Source organism: Pleurodeles waltl, chromosome 4_2 (genome assembly GCF_031143425.1).
Source record: "Pleurodeles waltl isolate 20211129_DDA chromosome 4_2, aPleWal1.hap1.20221129, whole genome shotgun sequence".
Taxonomy (NCBI): domain Eukaryota; kingdom Metazoa; phylum Chordata; class Amphibia; order Caudata; family Salamandridae; genus Pleurodeles; species Pleurodeles waltl.
This window is the reverse complement of record NC_090443.1, coordinates 606,859,273-606,877,243: the sequence shown is the minus strand read 5'-3', so window position 1 is coordinate 606,877,243 and position 17,971 is coordinate 606,859,273. Positions and strand designations below refer to the sequence as shown.

Genomic DNA, 17,971 nt, shown 5'->3' with positions numbered 1-17,971 from the left:
ACAAATCAAACATTCATCCCTAGTCATACCAGATTGACTGCGGGTTAATGTTTGATTTGCTCTACATTCCGTCCATCATCCGTTCTTTTTGCATTTGTCACCCCAAGTGGGAAGGGTATGCCCAGACGTGGGTTCCGTGCTCACTGCGCCACTGGATTCAAGCTAGCCTAGCTGATGAAGGGTGATACCCTGAAACCGGTCCTAGGATGCTTGTTTCCGGTCCAGGGAGAACCTGGCTTGGTAGTTCGGGCTGGACTGTTCCCATGAGGGACAGGGTTAAGACTGATTTGCATATGGCTGGGTCCAAACTGGGGTGGCGTGGTGAGCAAAAAAACGATGGATTAAACCTAGATCTTTGTGACTGGGGCTCAATGTTTGATTTGCTCTGCATTCTGTCCATCATCTGTTCTTTTTGCATTTGTCACCCCATATGGGAAGGGTGTGCCTAGATGTGGGTCCGTGCTCACTGCACCACTGAATTCAAGATAACCTTGTTGATGAAGGTTGATACCCTGAAACTGGTCCCAGGATGCTTGTTTCCGGTCTAGGGAGGACCTGGCTTGGCAGTTCGGGCTGGACTGTTCCCATGAGGAACAGGGTCAAGACTGATTTGCACATGGCTGGGTCCAAACTGGGTGGCGTGGTGAGCAAAAAAAACAATGGATTAAACCCAGATCTTTGTGACTGAGGGTGAATGTTTGATTTGCTCTGCATTCAGTCCATCATCTGTTCTTTTTGTATTTGTCACCCCAAGTGGGAATGGTATGCCCAGACGTGGGTTCCGTGCTCACTGCGCCACTGGATTCAAGCTAGCCTAGCTGATGAAGGGTGATACCCTGAAACCGGTCCTAGGATGCTTGTTTCCGGTCCAGGGTAGACCTGGCTTGGTAGTTCTGGCTGGAGTGTTCCCATGAGGGACAGGGTTAAGACTGATTTGCATATGGCTGGGTGCAAACTGGGGTGGCGTGGTGAGCAAAAAAACGATGGATTAAACCTAGATCTTTGTGACTGGGGGTAAATGTTTGATTTGCTCTGCATTCTGTCCATCATCTGTTCTTTTTGCATTTGTCACCCCATATGGGAAGGGTATGCCCAGACGTGGGTCCCGTGCTCACTGGGCCACTGGATTCAAGCTAGCCTAGCTGATACCCTAAAACCCATCCTAGGATGCTTGTTTGTGGTCCAGGGAGGACCTGGCTTAACAGTTCAGGCTGGACTGTTCCCCTGAGGAACAGGGTCAAGACTGATTTGCATGTGGCTGGGTCCAAACTGGGGTGGCGTGGTGAGCGAAAAAACGATGGATTAAACCCAGATCTTTTTGACTGGGGCGAATGTTTGATTTACTTTGCATTCCGTCCATCATCTGTTCTTTTTGCATAAATTCCTCAACCAGCTTGATCCCTCCCTCTCCTCACACACTCTCTCTCCTTCTAGCCATGAATTTTCTGTATCTTCTTCTCTTCTCCCACCTTTCGCCCTCTTTGATCGCTTCTCTCTACCTTCACCCTCCCTCCCTTTCTTTCTCACTCTCTGTTGAAGCAATTCATCTTGGGAAGCCAGGGAATGTGATGGAGGCACTAGGAAAGGCCCCCTACCCTAGAAAAACACATTGTGGTGGAATAAAAGGCCTGTCAGCATCCCTTTGATGTTTTCAGACAATCTAACAACTTTGTAGGATCTGAGAATTGCTGGGCATCTGCAACTCCACATGGCCTGTTTTGTTTTGTTAGACTGGCCACCAACTTGCCAGTTACCATGACCTAAAGAGTAATGCACTCACAACCTATTTTATTCCATTACTGCCTTCACAGTTCCCAAATGAAACGTAGCATCATCAATATTGCCAGCAGATAGAGAGACAAGTATGTTTCAGTTCTGGAGGAACAGGACCCAACATCACCACATATCAGCAAGCGTATCATAGGGAGTTGAGCCGACACCAAGACTTGAGTCTGGTTCCCAAATCTCTATAGTTGGCAACCCAGGCCGTTACACCACATCCTCTTCCACTTCTCAGTGGGAGTCCCTGGTTATTCAAACTTTCCTGGAATCACTTTGTTATGTCCTTATACCGACATTAAAAAGATTGAGGAAGGACAGTCATCCTTAGCCCAATCCTATTAATGGAGGATCACAGTCAGTTAACTTTAGAGTGCCGAGCACTTACTCATCAAGTCAACCTCCTATGGTCTGACATTAAAAAAAACCTGTATGTGAAATTCATTAAAATATTCATGCAATAGTTACCTAAATCGGACATCTCCTTTACCCGAAGGAGCAACCCAATCAGCTGTGACATTTGTTTTCTTTGCACTGCTTTTGTGACTTACTGCGGAATTCTGCAAAAATAAAAATAAGTCATATAGTATCACAATAAGAAATTTTGTGTAATAACAGACATCAACAAACAAAGTATTATAGGGGAAAGCACAGCACCTTCTGTGTATAGAAGGAACTGTTTATTTCAGATTTAAAAAAAATGTTAAACTACATTTATTCCAAATTGAAACTGCAGTCTAACACTCATTGCATTCACTTAAGACAGGGAACTTGTGTGGACTTTGACTCAATCTCACCAAAGGCTTTCAGATTTTGTATTCTTAAAGCTAAAGGCACCCATATCACCTTAGGAGAGGGGATAGTTTTTAAAGGTGCTTCTAGGGGAACACATTTTAACTGCTAGATTCCCTCCTGGCATAAATACAGAAAGAAATGCATGCTAATAGATCATTTGAGTAATTGTTACCCTGGGAGAAAAAGTTGACAGAAACAGTAAATGAGAGATAATGATGGTGTGTGTGTGTGTGTATGTGTGTGTATATATATATATATATATATATATATATATATATATATATATAGTTATAGCTGGGACCTAGTTTCCATAGGCAGAGCATTTTTCTTTTTTGCTAATAGGTTTGGCGCCGTTTGATGAATCTTCACGAACGCCAGTCACTTCTGCTGCTGTCTGGAACGTTTCACAGTGATCAGTCAAGCAGGGCAGAGAAAAAGAGTGTTTTCACCATGCAATTTCCAAACCGCTGAATGGAATTACACCACATTTGGCAGAAAGCTAGATCTTGGTCCAGTAAGAGTGCTCTTAATGATTTTGTGTTCCTCTGTTTAGTAGTTTTTGAGTTATTAAAGTAAACATATGTATATATATCAAAATCCACCACAGACCTACTGTGGTGGAGCAGTGGATCCACGTGCCAGCCAGCAGCAATGCTATGATTGGCTAGCTGTAACCTGAGAGGAAAGTTGAGGCAGCCTTTTTGTGCATCAGGACTCAGAAGTAATAGAAGGGGTCAGGTTAGAGGTACCCTGATGCCATGAAACTGATGGAGTTCTGTGAGGGTCCACTTATGGGCAAGAAATTGTCCAATAAAATTTTTCTTTTACTGTGTGAGGAGCCACAGATCCGCTGTGGTGCTCAGGACAACATCCTGTGTGCTCTGTGGCATACCCTTAGATCCAGGCCCCAATTAAAAAACACATACACCCACTCACAGACCTACACACCCACTTACATACCACTCAACCACTCCCACACCTACTCTCAGACCCACAAAATCACTCACACACCCACAGGGACATTATAGTTAGGAAATATAATTAAAATACCTTAGAAAGTCATTGAAAAAATACAAAGGCTACAGGAGCTTTACAGTTAGGTTCAGATTTTACACACACACAAACCATAGACATTCTGCAGTTATAGCTAGCTACCTGAGCTAACTATACCCTGCACCCCCAATGCACTGCTTATGACCTCACATATTACATCACTCATGAGTAATGTCATCAGTGATGTCAGTGACTATGTCATGATGATGATTTTCAAACCACATCAAAATCTGCAGACTCACCTCGATTTTGGCTGTGATTAAAAAAAAAAAATACTTTTAAGCCTTGGGGGAGGGGGAGATATTCCTGGTGGACCCCTGCACCAAGTCCCAAAATGTCTGCTAATAATTCCTGGTTGAACTGTTGGTGGCCAATCAGATCTCTGCCCCAGATCGGGAGTATTTGTGAAGCCTTCTCACTTTCAGATATACACATTTGGCTTTCTTTTAATATTTCAAAAACTACTGAACGGATCTATACCAAGTATTAAAAAAACACTCTTTCTGGACCAAGAGCTACCTTTCTGCCGGATTTGGTGTAATTCCATCCAGCAGTTTGGGCTTTAGTTGTGTCTAAAATCCCCAAGGGAATTGAAAAATGGGAAACATACTTTTTTGCCCCCCCCCCCCCTTTTCCCTACCACCACTTGACGGATCACCCCAAAACCTTCCAGGCACAACAAGATTCTTGGGCACACCTTTTTTGGAAAAGTTTGTGAAGATTTGTCAAACTGCGCCCAAGATATGGGCAAGTCAAAAAATGCTTTTTCAATGGAAACTAGGTCCTAACTAGAACTGCCTCCTGGCGACTGCCAGTAGGTTTTATATATATATATATATATATATACATATATATATATTTCACAACATCAACTCATCTCATTTCAAAAGAAGTCTCGGACACTCATGGATGTATTCACCAAACCAAATTTAATATTGCAGACGAGACGGTCCTGCTACAAATCCAAATAAGCAGTGTGTCTTCAGGTCAGAACACTCACATGGCAAGAGGCAGGGAATGTATTTTCCTTGGTATTTTCTAATCTTTTGGAAATCCGCATTTCTCGATTCAGCTATGAATGGAATATGCATGCAGAGGATGGAGGCAGTACGCAATTTATTTAATGAAAATGACACATTGGAGGTTATCAGTCGTACTGATGTCAGGGTGGGGAAGGCACCAAAACTTTAAAACTGCAACTTTACCAATGTGAGAAATTGCTAAAGAAGAAGGCCAATAGATGATGGGAGGTCTCTTCCTTTGACAACTAGAAAGAGGTGGACAGGGCCCCACCTGGATTGCGTATACTTATCACCCCTACATACCAGAACCCACATCCCAAACTGTTGTAGGAGCGGCCGCGATTGATGACCTCTACATACAAAACCATGATGGATTTGCTGTCAAAATACACAGGTATAGAACTGGAGCAAGCTTGCAAAGAAATAAAGAAAATGAAAGAATTTGTTGACAATCACAAAGAATAGAAAAAAAATAAAAAGTCCTGATGAAAATGTAACAAAGACTGATGAAATATGAGGAGATCAAGTTGAAGAAAAGACGCAAATTCTTTTGGGACAAACAGGATTACACAAGTGGCCGCATCCTAACCTTTGGGAGGAACTTGATGTGACTGTGAGACAGTAAACAACTTGGTGCCTTGAGGCAACAGGAGCTGGTCACGTCTGAATCTGGCACTCTGATCTAGAGGACCAACCTGGGCCATCGAATAAAGACACTGTACCTTTCTCTTCATTGGGTGAGTACTGTTTTTTTTACAGATGAGCGAGGGACTGCACAAATGACCACTCAGAGGAAAAGACGGAGAAAAAGGAAGCAAACCGCGTTGAGGTGGGGGATGCAGAGAAGAAGACTATGCTGCATGCAGACACAACATAGCATACCAGAGGGAAATAATGGGTAAGAATCATTGACTATTGTTAACTTATCCACGCACAAACTAAGCAGGGACAAACAGTCCATATTAGAACTGGATTTACCCTTTTGTCCTTTTGCCAACCTGGATTATTGTCAAACTCAAATTGATTTATTTTTATACATTCATAAACTGAAATTAATGAAGGTATTTTTCCAATAGGAAAAGAAACATACCACTCATGTTGTTCCATCTATCATCCCTGTCTGGGATTCCACTTTTGACAATCTGTGTCTGAGAGATATAGAGGGGTGTCCATTTTAACAAAATTGGAGCAGGGGACCGCGAACTGGGCCTCTGAAAAATACCTTTTGGGTCTTTTGAATCTTTTAACAGACAGAAGTAGTGTCAATAATTATAAACCCAAGTAAAAGTGTAAACCCATCTCACCACACAATAGCATTGACACGTCACATGAGATCTTATAAGGATCTGGCACAAATCCAAAAACAACCATACCCAAAATCTCACAAAGGGACAAAGCCTGACATTAGACACCATAGTGAGTGACCCCAGCATTCTCATTAAACCCTCAGACAAGGGTGGGAATGTGGTCCTCTGGGACATAAACAAATACTTACAAGAGGCCAATAGACAACTAAACACTACAAGAAGTTACGAGGTGACTTCATTTGACACAAACAAACAGAACATCTCCAGATATCATACCCTTCCAGGAGATTGGAGTGAGAGAAGCCTTTTGAGTGCAAAGGAATACCAGTCTATGCATGCGAGCAAAGTTGTAGAACCATGTTTTTACATGCTGCCTAAAGTACACAAAGACAGGGAAAGCCCTCTTAGGAGACCCTTTATTTATGCCAGAAGCATTTTAGAACAGACTTCAGTTTATTAGGACTTTTTTTCTCTTTCCATATATATTATATCTTCCCTTTAATTATCGAGACAGTACTGATTTTATCACCAACACAAGGGAAACACCATGGAAATCAAGCTACATTCTGGTTGCCATAGATGTGGTCTCTCTTTACACTTGCATTGCACCCGATTTGTGGAGCCAAGCGTGTGAACATTTTTTCAGGTACAAAGTCACCTATATGTACGAACATTCCATGATGGTTGAAATGATGAAATTTTGCCTTGAGATTAATTTGTTCTTGTTTGTTGACACGTGGTGCTGGTAATTGGTCTGGACTGCTACGGGCAGTTGTTTTGCTCTGAGTTATCCTGGGTTCTGCATGAGTTGGTGGGAGGACCAACATGTGTGGACAGAAGATAAAAAGGTATGGACGAAACACCTTCTGGACACGATATATAGATGATCTCCTTGTCATCTGGGATGGGACCATACAAAAGCTAAAAGAGTTTCTCATGCACATATCTGAGAATGATCCTAATCTAGCAGTCACCCATAAAGTACATAACAAGGAGATGGAAATCCTAGATGTTTGTGTGAGGGTCATAGATGGTTCCTTACAAACCCACTTCATCCGCAAGAGTACTGCAGGCAACAGCATCCTTAACTGCATGTAGCCACCACCCTAACAAGCTCAAATGGGGTATCCACTTTGGGGAATTCTTGAGGGCCAAGAGTAAATGCAGCACACAAACAACTTTTGAAGTAGAACAACAAGCCATGATAAAATGTTTCCGAGCTACAGGCTACCCTATGAAGGTTCTTTGAATAGCTAGTGAGAAAGCCACTAATTTATCTAGAGACAGCTTTCTCATCAAACAATGTCAGACGAAGAATGAGCACAACAAAGTGAGACTGATCACCACATATAACAATGAATCAACAAACAAGAAAACACATGTACACTAGACATTGGCACCTATTGAAACTAGACTGTGTTAAAGGAGACCAAATATCACACTACCAACTTGTGACACATCGAAAATCTCGATCGATCATGTACATTTAGGTATACAGTTACATGGGGGGGGGGGGGAGAAAAGCAGGGAGGCTGGCTGAAATAACAACAGTTTCCACAATGCAGGCAGTGCAAATCGTGAAAAGGGAGCAAAACACCAAGGCATACAGATTACCAGCAGATAGAGTGGATAACACCAACAGGTTTATCACTTGTAGAACTGATATTTGTTTGCCTGTTTTAATTTGCCCATGTGGTCACCAATATGTGGTCAGTACTATCTTCCTGGTAAAGAAAAGGATACTAGAACACCTTAGGGCAATACAGAGTTGTAACCTAAACTACCCTATAGCCAGACATTGGTGTAACATCATGTTCAGAATCCTGACACTTTGTCCTTTTTTGGGATTGACAGGATTGTTACAACTCCAGAGGTGGCAACAGAGAGAAAAAGTTTAGATTCCTCACGTCAGAGTATATAATTCTCCTCAATTTTAAGTAGCGGGGCTGAATGTGGATGATGACGTCTATGTGCAAATTGGGTGAGTACAAGTTTTGTATAATCTGATTTTGAGAGTTTTTTCCTGCTGTGGTTTCTTGAGATATTTTGTTAAGACTTTCATTTGGCTTTCTCTTAGGATTTTTCTTATTTTGCTTCTTTAGCTTTTATTTCAAATTTTTTCCATTGCTTCCCTTTTTATGTCCCTTTGATAATTTTGAGTTATATCCAGCAAATTACATTTGGATAGTGTCTATGGGGGACCTACCAGGCTTTCTTGGTAAATTAGAGCTTATTGGAGTTCTGCTACTTCTCTGCACATTTTGTTTAACGTTTTGTTAGTTTTCTTTTGCTGCTGCTAATCTTGTGATTTGCCTTTCACATAAGGAATATCATTTATTAATGAGACTATGAAATGAGTTCCAAAGATAGCAATAGTTTTTGTTGCGCAGTAATGTCTTTTGAACTTGGATTTGGCTTTTGTAGAGGAGTTTGACTTGAGAGTATGGAAGTGCTTTTAAAATACATTCATGAACAATATTGGCAGCTGAACTTGGGAGCTTTTAACTGGCATCTGGCACATTGTTTCACTAACATGCCTTTATCTCCAGGATCAAGAATGCTGTGATCATGTTTAATATTATTTTTCAGTTGGTTCTATTTTTGGAGATAACGTGTTATAGTAATTGGAATGCGGTCTCTTGGCCTAAATCATTCATACGATTGTACCTCTTGCCATATGAAATATATTTTTCCTTGTTTGTATCTAAGAGGCCACTTGGCCGTCAACCAGAATACAATATATTAGCATTTCCTTTGAACTTGACTTCTTTGAAATCGTCATATACAGCACATAAAATGTATTGCATTTTGTTTCATGGAGTCACTGAGGACAGCAGGAGTGATGTGTTCATGTTTAATATTATACTTATATTTTTAGTATCTTTTTCGTTCTTTTAGTTGGTTCTAATTTTAGAGCTAACGTGTTATGGTACTTTGAATGGAGCCACTTGATCTGAATCATATATTTTTTTTTATTTATTGCTCTATAAAAAAATGCTTCCCTTGCTTGAAACCAAAAGGCCAGTCGGCAGTCAAGCAGGATACAATGTATTAGCATTCCTTTGAAGTCGTCACGTACCGCACAAGGAAATGTATCGCAATTTGTTTCATACAGTCACTGGGGAAATGTAAAGGTGCTCCTCGCATTATGATTTTGTTTTGTGCAATTTGAACTTCATTCATATTTTGTAAAGTACTGATCAGATATTTCACTTCTATGTCTATTGTTTGTCAAGCTCTTTTAAGAGTGATGGTGAACTAAGTTACTCAGGCCGTGAGGATGACTGTAAGGTTAACTCACATAGCCTTGATTAAATCAATTGGGAATTATTGCCAGAGTGCGGATTTCTGTGTCCTGACCTGTAGACACCAGTCCCTAGTAGGTAGATATAGTTAGGACCTAGTTCCCATAAGAAAATATTTTTTTTGTTTTGCCAATAACTTTGGCACCATTTGACGAATCTTCACGAAATTTCCAAAATTAATATGTATTAGTTGCTCTCTTGAAATTACTGGGGTGATCTGTCAAGCGGGGGCCCAAACCGCGTTTTCCCCATGCATTTTCCCATAGGGTTTTTAGACACGACTAACACCCGAACCACTGAATGGAACTACACCAAATTTGGAAGGAATCTAGATATTTGTGCACAGATCATGGCTTTTGTGATTTGGTATAAATCCATTCAGTAGTTTTTGAAATATTGAAGGAAAAACAGATATAGATCTAAACAGTTGGTGTTCAAATATGCTCTGATTGGCCAATGTAAAGGAGACTAGTCAATCCTGATTAGTTTGTTACAAACTGAACAACATATTTTGGCAGCCACTACAAGACTCAGGGACTTGGTCCCTGCGTCCTGAAAATGAATTAAAAAAAAAATACGTATGTGGGCAGGTTGAGCACACCCAGACCCCAAAGGGCATATATGGAGGTTCCAAATGGAACCCCCCTTATTGTCTGGCCACAACATGTACAACATGCTGTGGCAGCACTTACAGGACACTGACGAATGATCCACACTGAAATGCATTGTAGTGAATGGCAGATTTTGAGGGTCACAGAAAGGAGAATTTATCAAGGGTGATAACAGATCTAAGATGCAATATCAATTATTTGTTGATCACATCATACTAATTTTAGGAATTGTGGTGTGTTCTAAGGTAATTTTACCCTGTGAAAAAGCCTTCTGCTGAGATTTCATGAATCATGTTTGAGAGAAAACTATTTTCTCATGATGTTCCCATAGAGCTTATTGATAGTGCTCCAGAAGCTAAAATGACAGTACATTTTCTGTAAATTCACACTATCTTTCTCAGCCATATGTGAATGAAGTCTGACATTCTCAGTAAAACCTCCAACAGGAGCAGCCTGTCAAGTGTATTTCTATGTGTTCTACTGCATCCTCCCACAGTGTTCTAAAGACCAACTAGAGCACTAACAGTTTTACTATGACAAATGTGTGGCACACTTGAAGCCATCTTTATTGAATCAAGCTGGTAAAACCTACAACATTTAATTTAGAAAGGAACAAAATTAGGGGGTTCATTTTGTCATATAAATTATGGTTGGTGCTGTAGAGAGAAAAAGTTTTTAAGTGAGTTCTCAAATATCTTCCTCTTCTACTTCATTAAAACATTCTGACATGCAGAATGAAACATGCACTTTCAACACCAGCAGCAGAATGTCAGTTAACTCCTAGGTAATCAGCAGCTACTGCAGTGCTTTAATGAGCAACTAGAGAGCTAACATTCTAAATTTATGCCAAAAGTGTGGCACAACGGAACGTCGTCTTGATAAAATCGAAGTGGAAAACTGAAGGCATTTTCTTATGAAGATATTGCAGAAAATGGAGAAATTTCATAACAAATAAGACTTCTAAGATGGTCACCAGAGGAAAAAAGAGCCCAATTGTAGCACAAATATCCCCAAATGTACCCAAGTATGGCCCAATAGCAGATGTGTGTAAAACACTCAGGGCCTCATTTACACCTTTTTGGGGCAGGGAAGCCCCGCAAGGCTTCTTGCTGCGCTGCCCTTTGTCAAAAAGAAAGGGCAGGAATATGCTGTGTTAATGAAATACAGCACATTCCTGCCCTTCCTCCCTGTGCACAAATTGGTATCTAGTGCCAACGCAAGCACCCCTGCCCCACAGTGCAAGGTGTGTCTCCATTGTTGGTATACCTATTTTTGTGCCGGAAGGGATATCTTCCTACATAGAAACAATCCATGAAGGAGTTCTCCTTTGCAGAATGCAACACACATAAAAAGAGGAAAAACAAGGAGAAAAAAAAGTTATTACTCCTTGCTATGCCTCCCCTGGGGAGGCGCACAGTTTTGACACACTCCCAGGTTTACAGATCTTTGTAAATCTGGCAATGTGTCACAACCCATGGGTATTATGTGTGAAAACCCACTGCAGCATCCATGCAGGGTGGCTTATGTCACCTCATAGATAAAATTGAGAGGTCTGCGCCACCCAAGAGTCATAAAAAGTGAGGAGCTGGCAGAGCAGACCTCTTGTAAGTCAGACCCTTAATTGTAATTTTGCTGTTTTATATAGTGCAGACTTGATCCAAAGGTATTGCAGTGCTTTACATGTACATCAGTTACATTACACAAGGACACATTCATTTTGGTTTTAAGCATGAGGAGATTAAGGGGGTCATTATGATCCCTCATGGTTCAGCCCGCCATGCAGGTGGTGAGTGAAAAGTCCGCCACCGGCATGGCGGGCTGAACGCCATGTAAAGAAGACATGGAGGGCCACCATAGGCGGCCCTCCTCCACCGACAGGCAGCCTGATGGTGGAGTGAATCATTATCCGACAGGGCAGCGCTGCTGCCCCTCGGATAATGATCCCTACTGCTACCAGCCTTTCCCTGGTGGGGAAGGCTGGCGGAAGGGGTGCTCTGGGGCCCACCTGGCACTTGGCATGGGCAGTGCAGGGGCCCTTGTGCAGTGCCCCATCGTGCAGGTCTCTCTGCGAAGGGTGCAGCTGCACCCGCCGCACAGAGGCATTGACGGCGGCTCCATGTGGAGCGGCCGGCAATGTCCAGGCCATGCATTCTGCTGGGCCGGCGGGCGGAAACAATGTTTACGTCCGCCAACCCAGCAGAATGTACATTATACGGGCGGCGAGGTCCCAGGGGGGCTGGCGGTCAGTTAAATGACCGCCAGCATGAACACAGCTTCATAATGAGGGCCTAAGTGATCTGCCCAGAATCACAAGATGGCAAGCTGACACCGAAACTGGAACCTGGTGGCTTACTTACAAGCCCCATGGTGCAGGGCAGCACAGGAAGTGACCTTGCTGCGCTTCTCTCTGCCACAGGAAAAGGGCACAAATGTGCAGTATCTACAAGATACCTACACCAATAAGGGGAGGCCCGGTAACCCCACTGTATCTGGGCCAAAACACAATGCACCTTAATAGATATACAGCGGGGATAAATATGTATATAGAAATATATATCACAAATGAAAACATTAATTGTTCATTGAGGACAATTATTGTCTTATATCTTACTTCTATTTATTTTTAGTGTTTTGTATCTCCTTGTTTGACTCTACTCAAAAGGTGGATTACCACATAAAACATCACTCAATACATAACCACATAACTACATATCTGACAATGTACAAACAAAGGACCAATTAACAAGATCATAAAATCATACAATAAAAGTAGAAAACACAATTTTTGTAACTCTTAGCACTGGAGTCTTTTTTAAGTAAGCTGCTAAACCTTCGTCAGGCAAACAGTCTTATGCTCATGAGGTAATGGTATTTGGTATCATTTCCTTTGGGGGTATAGTCTCCCAATGCTTATACATGATGCCATCTTGGTTCATTTATTCCTTTTGTTCAATAGTTTCAGAAACATTCCTCCAGAGAATAGTCGACGCGTTTCGGCCCTTCTACTTCTGGCCTCCTCAGGACATCAAACACAGTGCCTATATACAAATTTACATAAAATTACTCTCAATCAACGTCACGTGTTCACCACTACCAGTGCTCCAAAAAGCACTGGTCACCCTTTTCTTCACCATGTGTGTGAGCTCAAAGGCAAGCAATATCAGTGTACATTGTATTTATACCTTACTAAACACTCCATACAAATAGTGTTCTCTCATCTGATGTGGCATGCCCACAACTCACGATTATTATAAAAAATATATATAGTGCTCTGTGGCAAAAGTAAATTCTTCTTTTTATAGTGAAACCAACAAACTTTTTAGTACAGCTTACTTAGATGACACAGCTGTCTATAGTTCGACCTTGCAGTATCACCTGATCCACCTTGGAAAGATCCTTGAGGCCCTGCAGAATGCAGGCCTCATTACCAAGGCCAGTAAGTGCCAGATAGGGCAGGGAAAAGTTATGTACCTGGGACACGTAGTTGGTGGAGGCCAAGTACAACCTCTGCAGCCCAAGATTCAGACAATTCTGGCTTGAGAAGCTCCTACCACCCAGACACGTCAGCGCATTACTTGGCTTAACTGGATATTACAGGAGGTTTATGAAGGGCAATGGCTCAATAGTTGCCCTTCTCACAGAACTCACCTCTAAAAAGATGACCAGAAAAATCAGCTGGACAGGGAGTTGTCAAGAGGCCTTTGACACTCCGAAGAAAGCAATGTGCTCTGCTCAAATATTACAAGCACCAGACTACTCTAGGGAATTCATAGTCCAGACAGATGCTTCAGAAATGGGATAGGAGAAGTCCTCTCCCAAAGGAATGATGATGGACATAACCAGCCAGTTGCTTTTATTAGCAAAAAACTACTCCCTAGGAAACAAAAATGGAGTACCACAGAGAGGGAAGCCTTTGCTGTGTGTTTGGACTCTGAAAAAGTTGAGACCATACTTGTATGGCTCTCACTTCACTGTTCAGACTGAGCACAGGCCTCTCAGATGGCTACAACATAGGAAAGGTGAAAACCCCAAGCTGATTAGGTAGTCCATTTCCCTACAGGGCATGGACTTTAAAGTGGAACACCAACCGGGGACTGCCCATGCCAATGCAGTTCGTCCACTTAGAAGATGAAGACTCACTAGGGAAACGGTAGTCTCATCCTCTTTCGTTTGGGGGGGCAGTGTGAGAGGAGGCCTCTTTTTGCATGGTTAACCCCCACCTTTTGCCTGATGTTGATGTGTTCTAAATGTTGGTAGTGCCGAGGGCCCCTGCTACCCAGGTACCCTGGGCCAGAGCTCTTTCCCTGAATCTGTTGTGATGCTTGGCACAATTGGATATACTCTTACATATAAGACTGTAGTAAATGGGCACCCCAGTACCCAGGGCATGGGATAGTATGAGTAGGCCCCTGAGGGCAGCAGCGCTAATTGTTCCACGCTCTAGGGCCCTGCACCCAGATGCACCCAGCAGACCCAGTGCAGACTGAGTGTACTGGGGCAAACCTAAAAAGGCAAATTCAACATGGCACACTTCCAGTGTGCCCTGTCCACCCTCATGGGCAAGTCGCCCCTCTGGTAGGCCTTACAGCCCTAAGGCAGGGTGCATCATACCATATGTGAGGGCATAATTGCATGAGCAATATGACCCCACTGTGTCCTTACCAAACCTGGGAAATAGTGAGTGAACAGAGCAACTATTTTAAGTACATGTACTGGACACTGGTCAAACATGAGTTCCGCAGCTACATGATGGCCGCTCTGTACCCTGGGTTGTTTGATAATAAACAACTCAGAATATTAAATCTAAACTGGTACCAGTGTTGGATTTAACCCTAAATGTAGCCAGGGGCCACCTTAGAGGTGCCCCCTGCAAACGCTAACCTAAACTGACATAGTTGCTGACTGGTTCAATCCAGCCTGCCACTTCCAGGCGGCCAATATATAAACCTGGGGGAGAGCCATGGCTCTCTGGTTTGTAAGACAATGCCCTTACTGGGTGGAGAAGCTAATACCCACTCCATCAGGAATGTGCAACAACCTGGCGGTGAGCTTCAAAGGGCTACTTCCCCTGAAACTCAAGCCACCAGGCCTGCCGCTAGCAGCAGATGGCTTCCCCCTTTGCAAACCCCAACTTTTGGCTGGAGCAAAGGCGGGAAACCAGACAAAGGGTAGGAAGAGTGGCCTCACTGAGCATGCACCACCCCAAGGGGCTTTCAGGCAAAGTGGACCCTCATCTCATTTTCCTCCATGTTGGATGGAAGGAAAATATCCAATAGGGTTTAGGTTAGTAAACCTTCCCACAGGAAGTGATCACTGTAGTGGGTGTAGACGCCCAAGGGTAAGTATCCCATTGGACACTACCAGGTTCCCCCTAAAACGTTCACTAAATTCAGTATTTAGTGGGCTCCCCTAGATCAAAGATTTAGATTCATCTGGAAGAAAGAAGACAGCATCAAAGAACCCGCCAAGACGAGAACAGAGGACCTGCTGCATCAGAAGAGTCTACAAGACCCTGCTTGCTGCACCAGTGTTCCAACAATCACCGATGCAGAGGAGCTGACCACTGGACCAACCTCACAAGACCCCAAGGACCTCCAGGCTTCGCAAATAGGCCAAGATCTCCCTCCTGAGTGGAGACACCACTCAAGAAACCAAAGGAACCTGCGAGGAACCTGCAAATTGGTGAGGGACACTTCACCGACCGGATGATATCTTTGCAACTGGAAGTTGCAGCAGGACCTGACGACACACCTTCGACTGCCGAGATGAGATGTGCAAGTGTGCCAAGTTTGATGGCACAGCACCCTCCTGTGGCTGAGTTTTGGCAATACCCCAGGTGGTGACCAGTACACATTAGACATCATCACAAATAGCACCCCCAGTGCTGCACCTGGACCAGAAGGAAGCCCAGTCGAGGGACTTCAGTGACACCCCAGACCTCCCACCAGAGCACCTGCGATATCCTGCAGGACCTCAAGAAGAAGACTTACCTCCAGCTCCAAAGGGTCCTTTTGCGCACAGCATCCATGACCTCTAAAATGCCTTGCACCTGGCCGCCCTGAGCCTTGCATCGCAGGATCTGCTGTCTGCCCCAGGTTCCCAACCCCTTGCGACCTCATCAGTCCAAGGAGACCCCCAGGCCCCAGGCACTAACTTTAAATCTGGAAACCAGCTCCTGTTCCTAGTGGACCTCCAGGTGGCCCTGTGCCTGTGCCAAGAGGTTTTCCAACGCAGCTCCTGCTGGAACCGGGAGCCGCCCAAAGCTCTCCAGCTGGCACACAGTGCCCTCCGACTACCTCAACCACCCTGCCAAAGAAGAGTGGTAACCCAACTGTACGATTTTTAATACATTTTTAAAAGATACTACCTATTGATTTCTATGGTGCATAATTACGCACAAAAAGCCCAACTTTATTAAAACTTTGAAATGTCATATCTCAAAAAGTACTTAACATATCTTAAAGATCTTGGTCTGAAAATTTATATAAGAGTCTGAAGTATTTTTTTAATAAATTCTGGTCTCGAGTAATTTATTGAGTGTTTGTGGTGCATGATTGGATTTGTGAGCAAATACTTAGCACATCTCCTGGATTAGCCTAACTGCTCGACCAGCTACCTTAAAAATTGGAGCATTAGGTGGTCTAATTTTTTCCCTCTGGAAACCAAAATGTGGTTGCCTGGACCCTCTGCATAGTGTGCCTAGCTTTGCACACTTCATAGAGGGCCAGCCTCTGACACTGATGCATACACTGACAGGCACACAGTGACCTACCCAGGCACACACTGATTCATACACTGACACACCCATACACCAGTACACCCAGGCACACACTGATGCATATACTGACACACCCAGGCACACACTGATGGATACATGGACATACTCAGACATACACTGATGCAAATAATGACTCACCCAGACACAGACAGACGTATACACTGACACACCCAGGCACACCCTGATGCATACAGTGATACATCCAGGCACACACTGATGTTTACACTGACACACCAAAGTGTAAGTGTAAACATCAGTGTTTATGTTCTTTATCACCCTTTGAAATGCAGCAGAAGATGAGGCTAAGCCAAATGGCATTCTCCTATATCTGAATGCACCTAGAGGTGTTGCAAATAAAGTTAAATGTTTTTATTCCTCATGTAGGTTAATCTTATGATCGGCGGAGGACATGTAGAATACACTAAAAATGCATCCACCCTTCCCCCCATGGTTATCAACATTTCAAATGCTTTGGGGAGAGGTTGCCTTTCAACCCGTATGTTCCTGTTCAAATCTGCCAAGTCTATGCATAGATGAATCTTACCATCATCCTTTGGGGCTATTACAACTGGGGCCAAACACTCTGATGTCTCACTAGGTTCAATAATCTTTTGTGCCATGAAACTTTCCAATTCCTCGTGTAATGGTTCTATCATCACGTTTGGAAATTTCCTTATTTCATGAACTGGTCTGGCATGATTTTTGAGAATTATTTATGTGAAAATCCTTTTACTAAGCTCAACTCTGAAGTGAATACTCTAGGATACTTTTTCACCATTTCACTGCAATCATTTACTTTCTCAATGTTTGCTTTCTCTATCCCTCGTTCTTAAGCATTGGGATTTATCACAATGTTCAGCTGACTTTTTGGTGGCACCACCCCAAAAGACCAAACCAAAATTTGTGATATAAACTCTTCCTCTCTTTGCTTCACCTTTAAACTTTATGGTCATCCAACTCATCCAGAGTATCTCCAGTCTTTTGCCAGCCTGACCTACTGCCGTTATGTCAGGATTACTTAATGATGGACGATTTCCCTTTGGCTATTTCTCCTCATAGGACTTACTGGATATGAGTATAAAGATGCCCAGAGTCTGCTAACACTCATATATTCCCTTATTCCCTTCAAATGGCACCTCACAACATGGTTTGGCCAATTTATCCACACACTCCATCCTTATACCAGGAAGTTCTAATACATTTTTTATTTCTTCATTACAGACCCCTTTTTTATTTTCTCAACTGCCAATACTATTTCCTGTATATTCTCACAGACCTTGTCTACTAATTGCCCCATTTTCTTTTTTGACATGTTGGTTCT

The 17,971-nt window shown here is 43.0% G+C and overlaps 1 protein-coding gene across 7 annotated transcripts in view; it reads right to left on the bottom strand.

Moving 5' to 3' along the window:
* The window catches only part of LOC138293127 (putative ferric-chelate reductase 1), a 264,364-nt gene that overhangs the window by 171,783 nt on the left and 74,610 nt on the right, over positions 1 to 17,971 (bottom strand). For all 7 annotated transcript variants that reach the window (XM_069232154.1, XM_069232158.1, XM_069232153.1 and 4 more), the window contains one exon: positions 2,248 to 2,339. In XM_069232154.1, the coding sequence (XP_069088255.1) occupies positions 2,248 to 2,339 (92 nt within the window). The remainder of the gene's footprint in view (positions 1 to 2,247; positions 2,340 to 17,971) is intronic.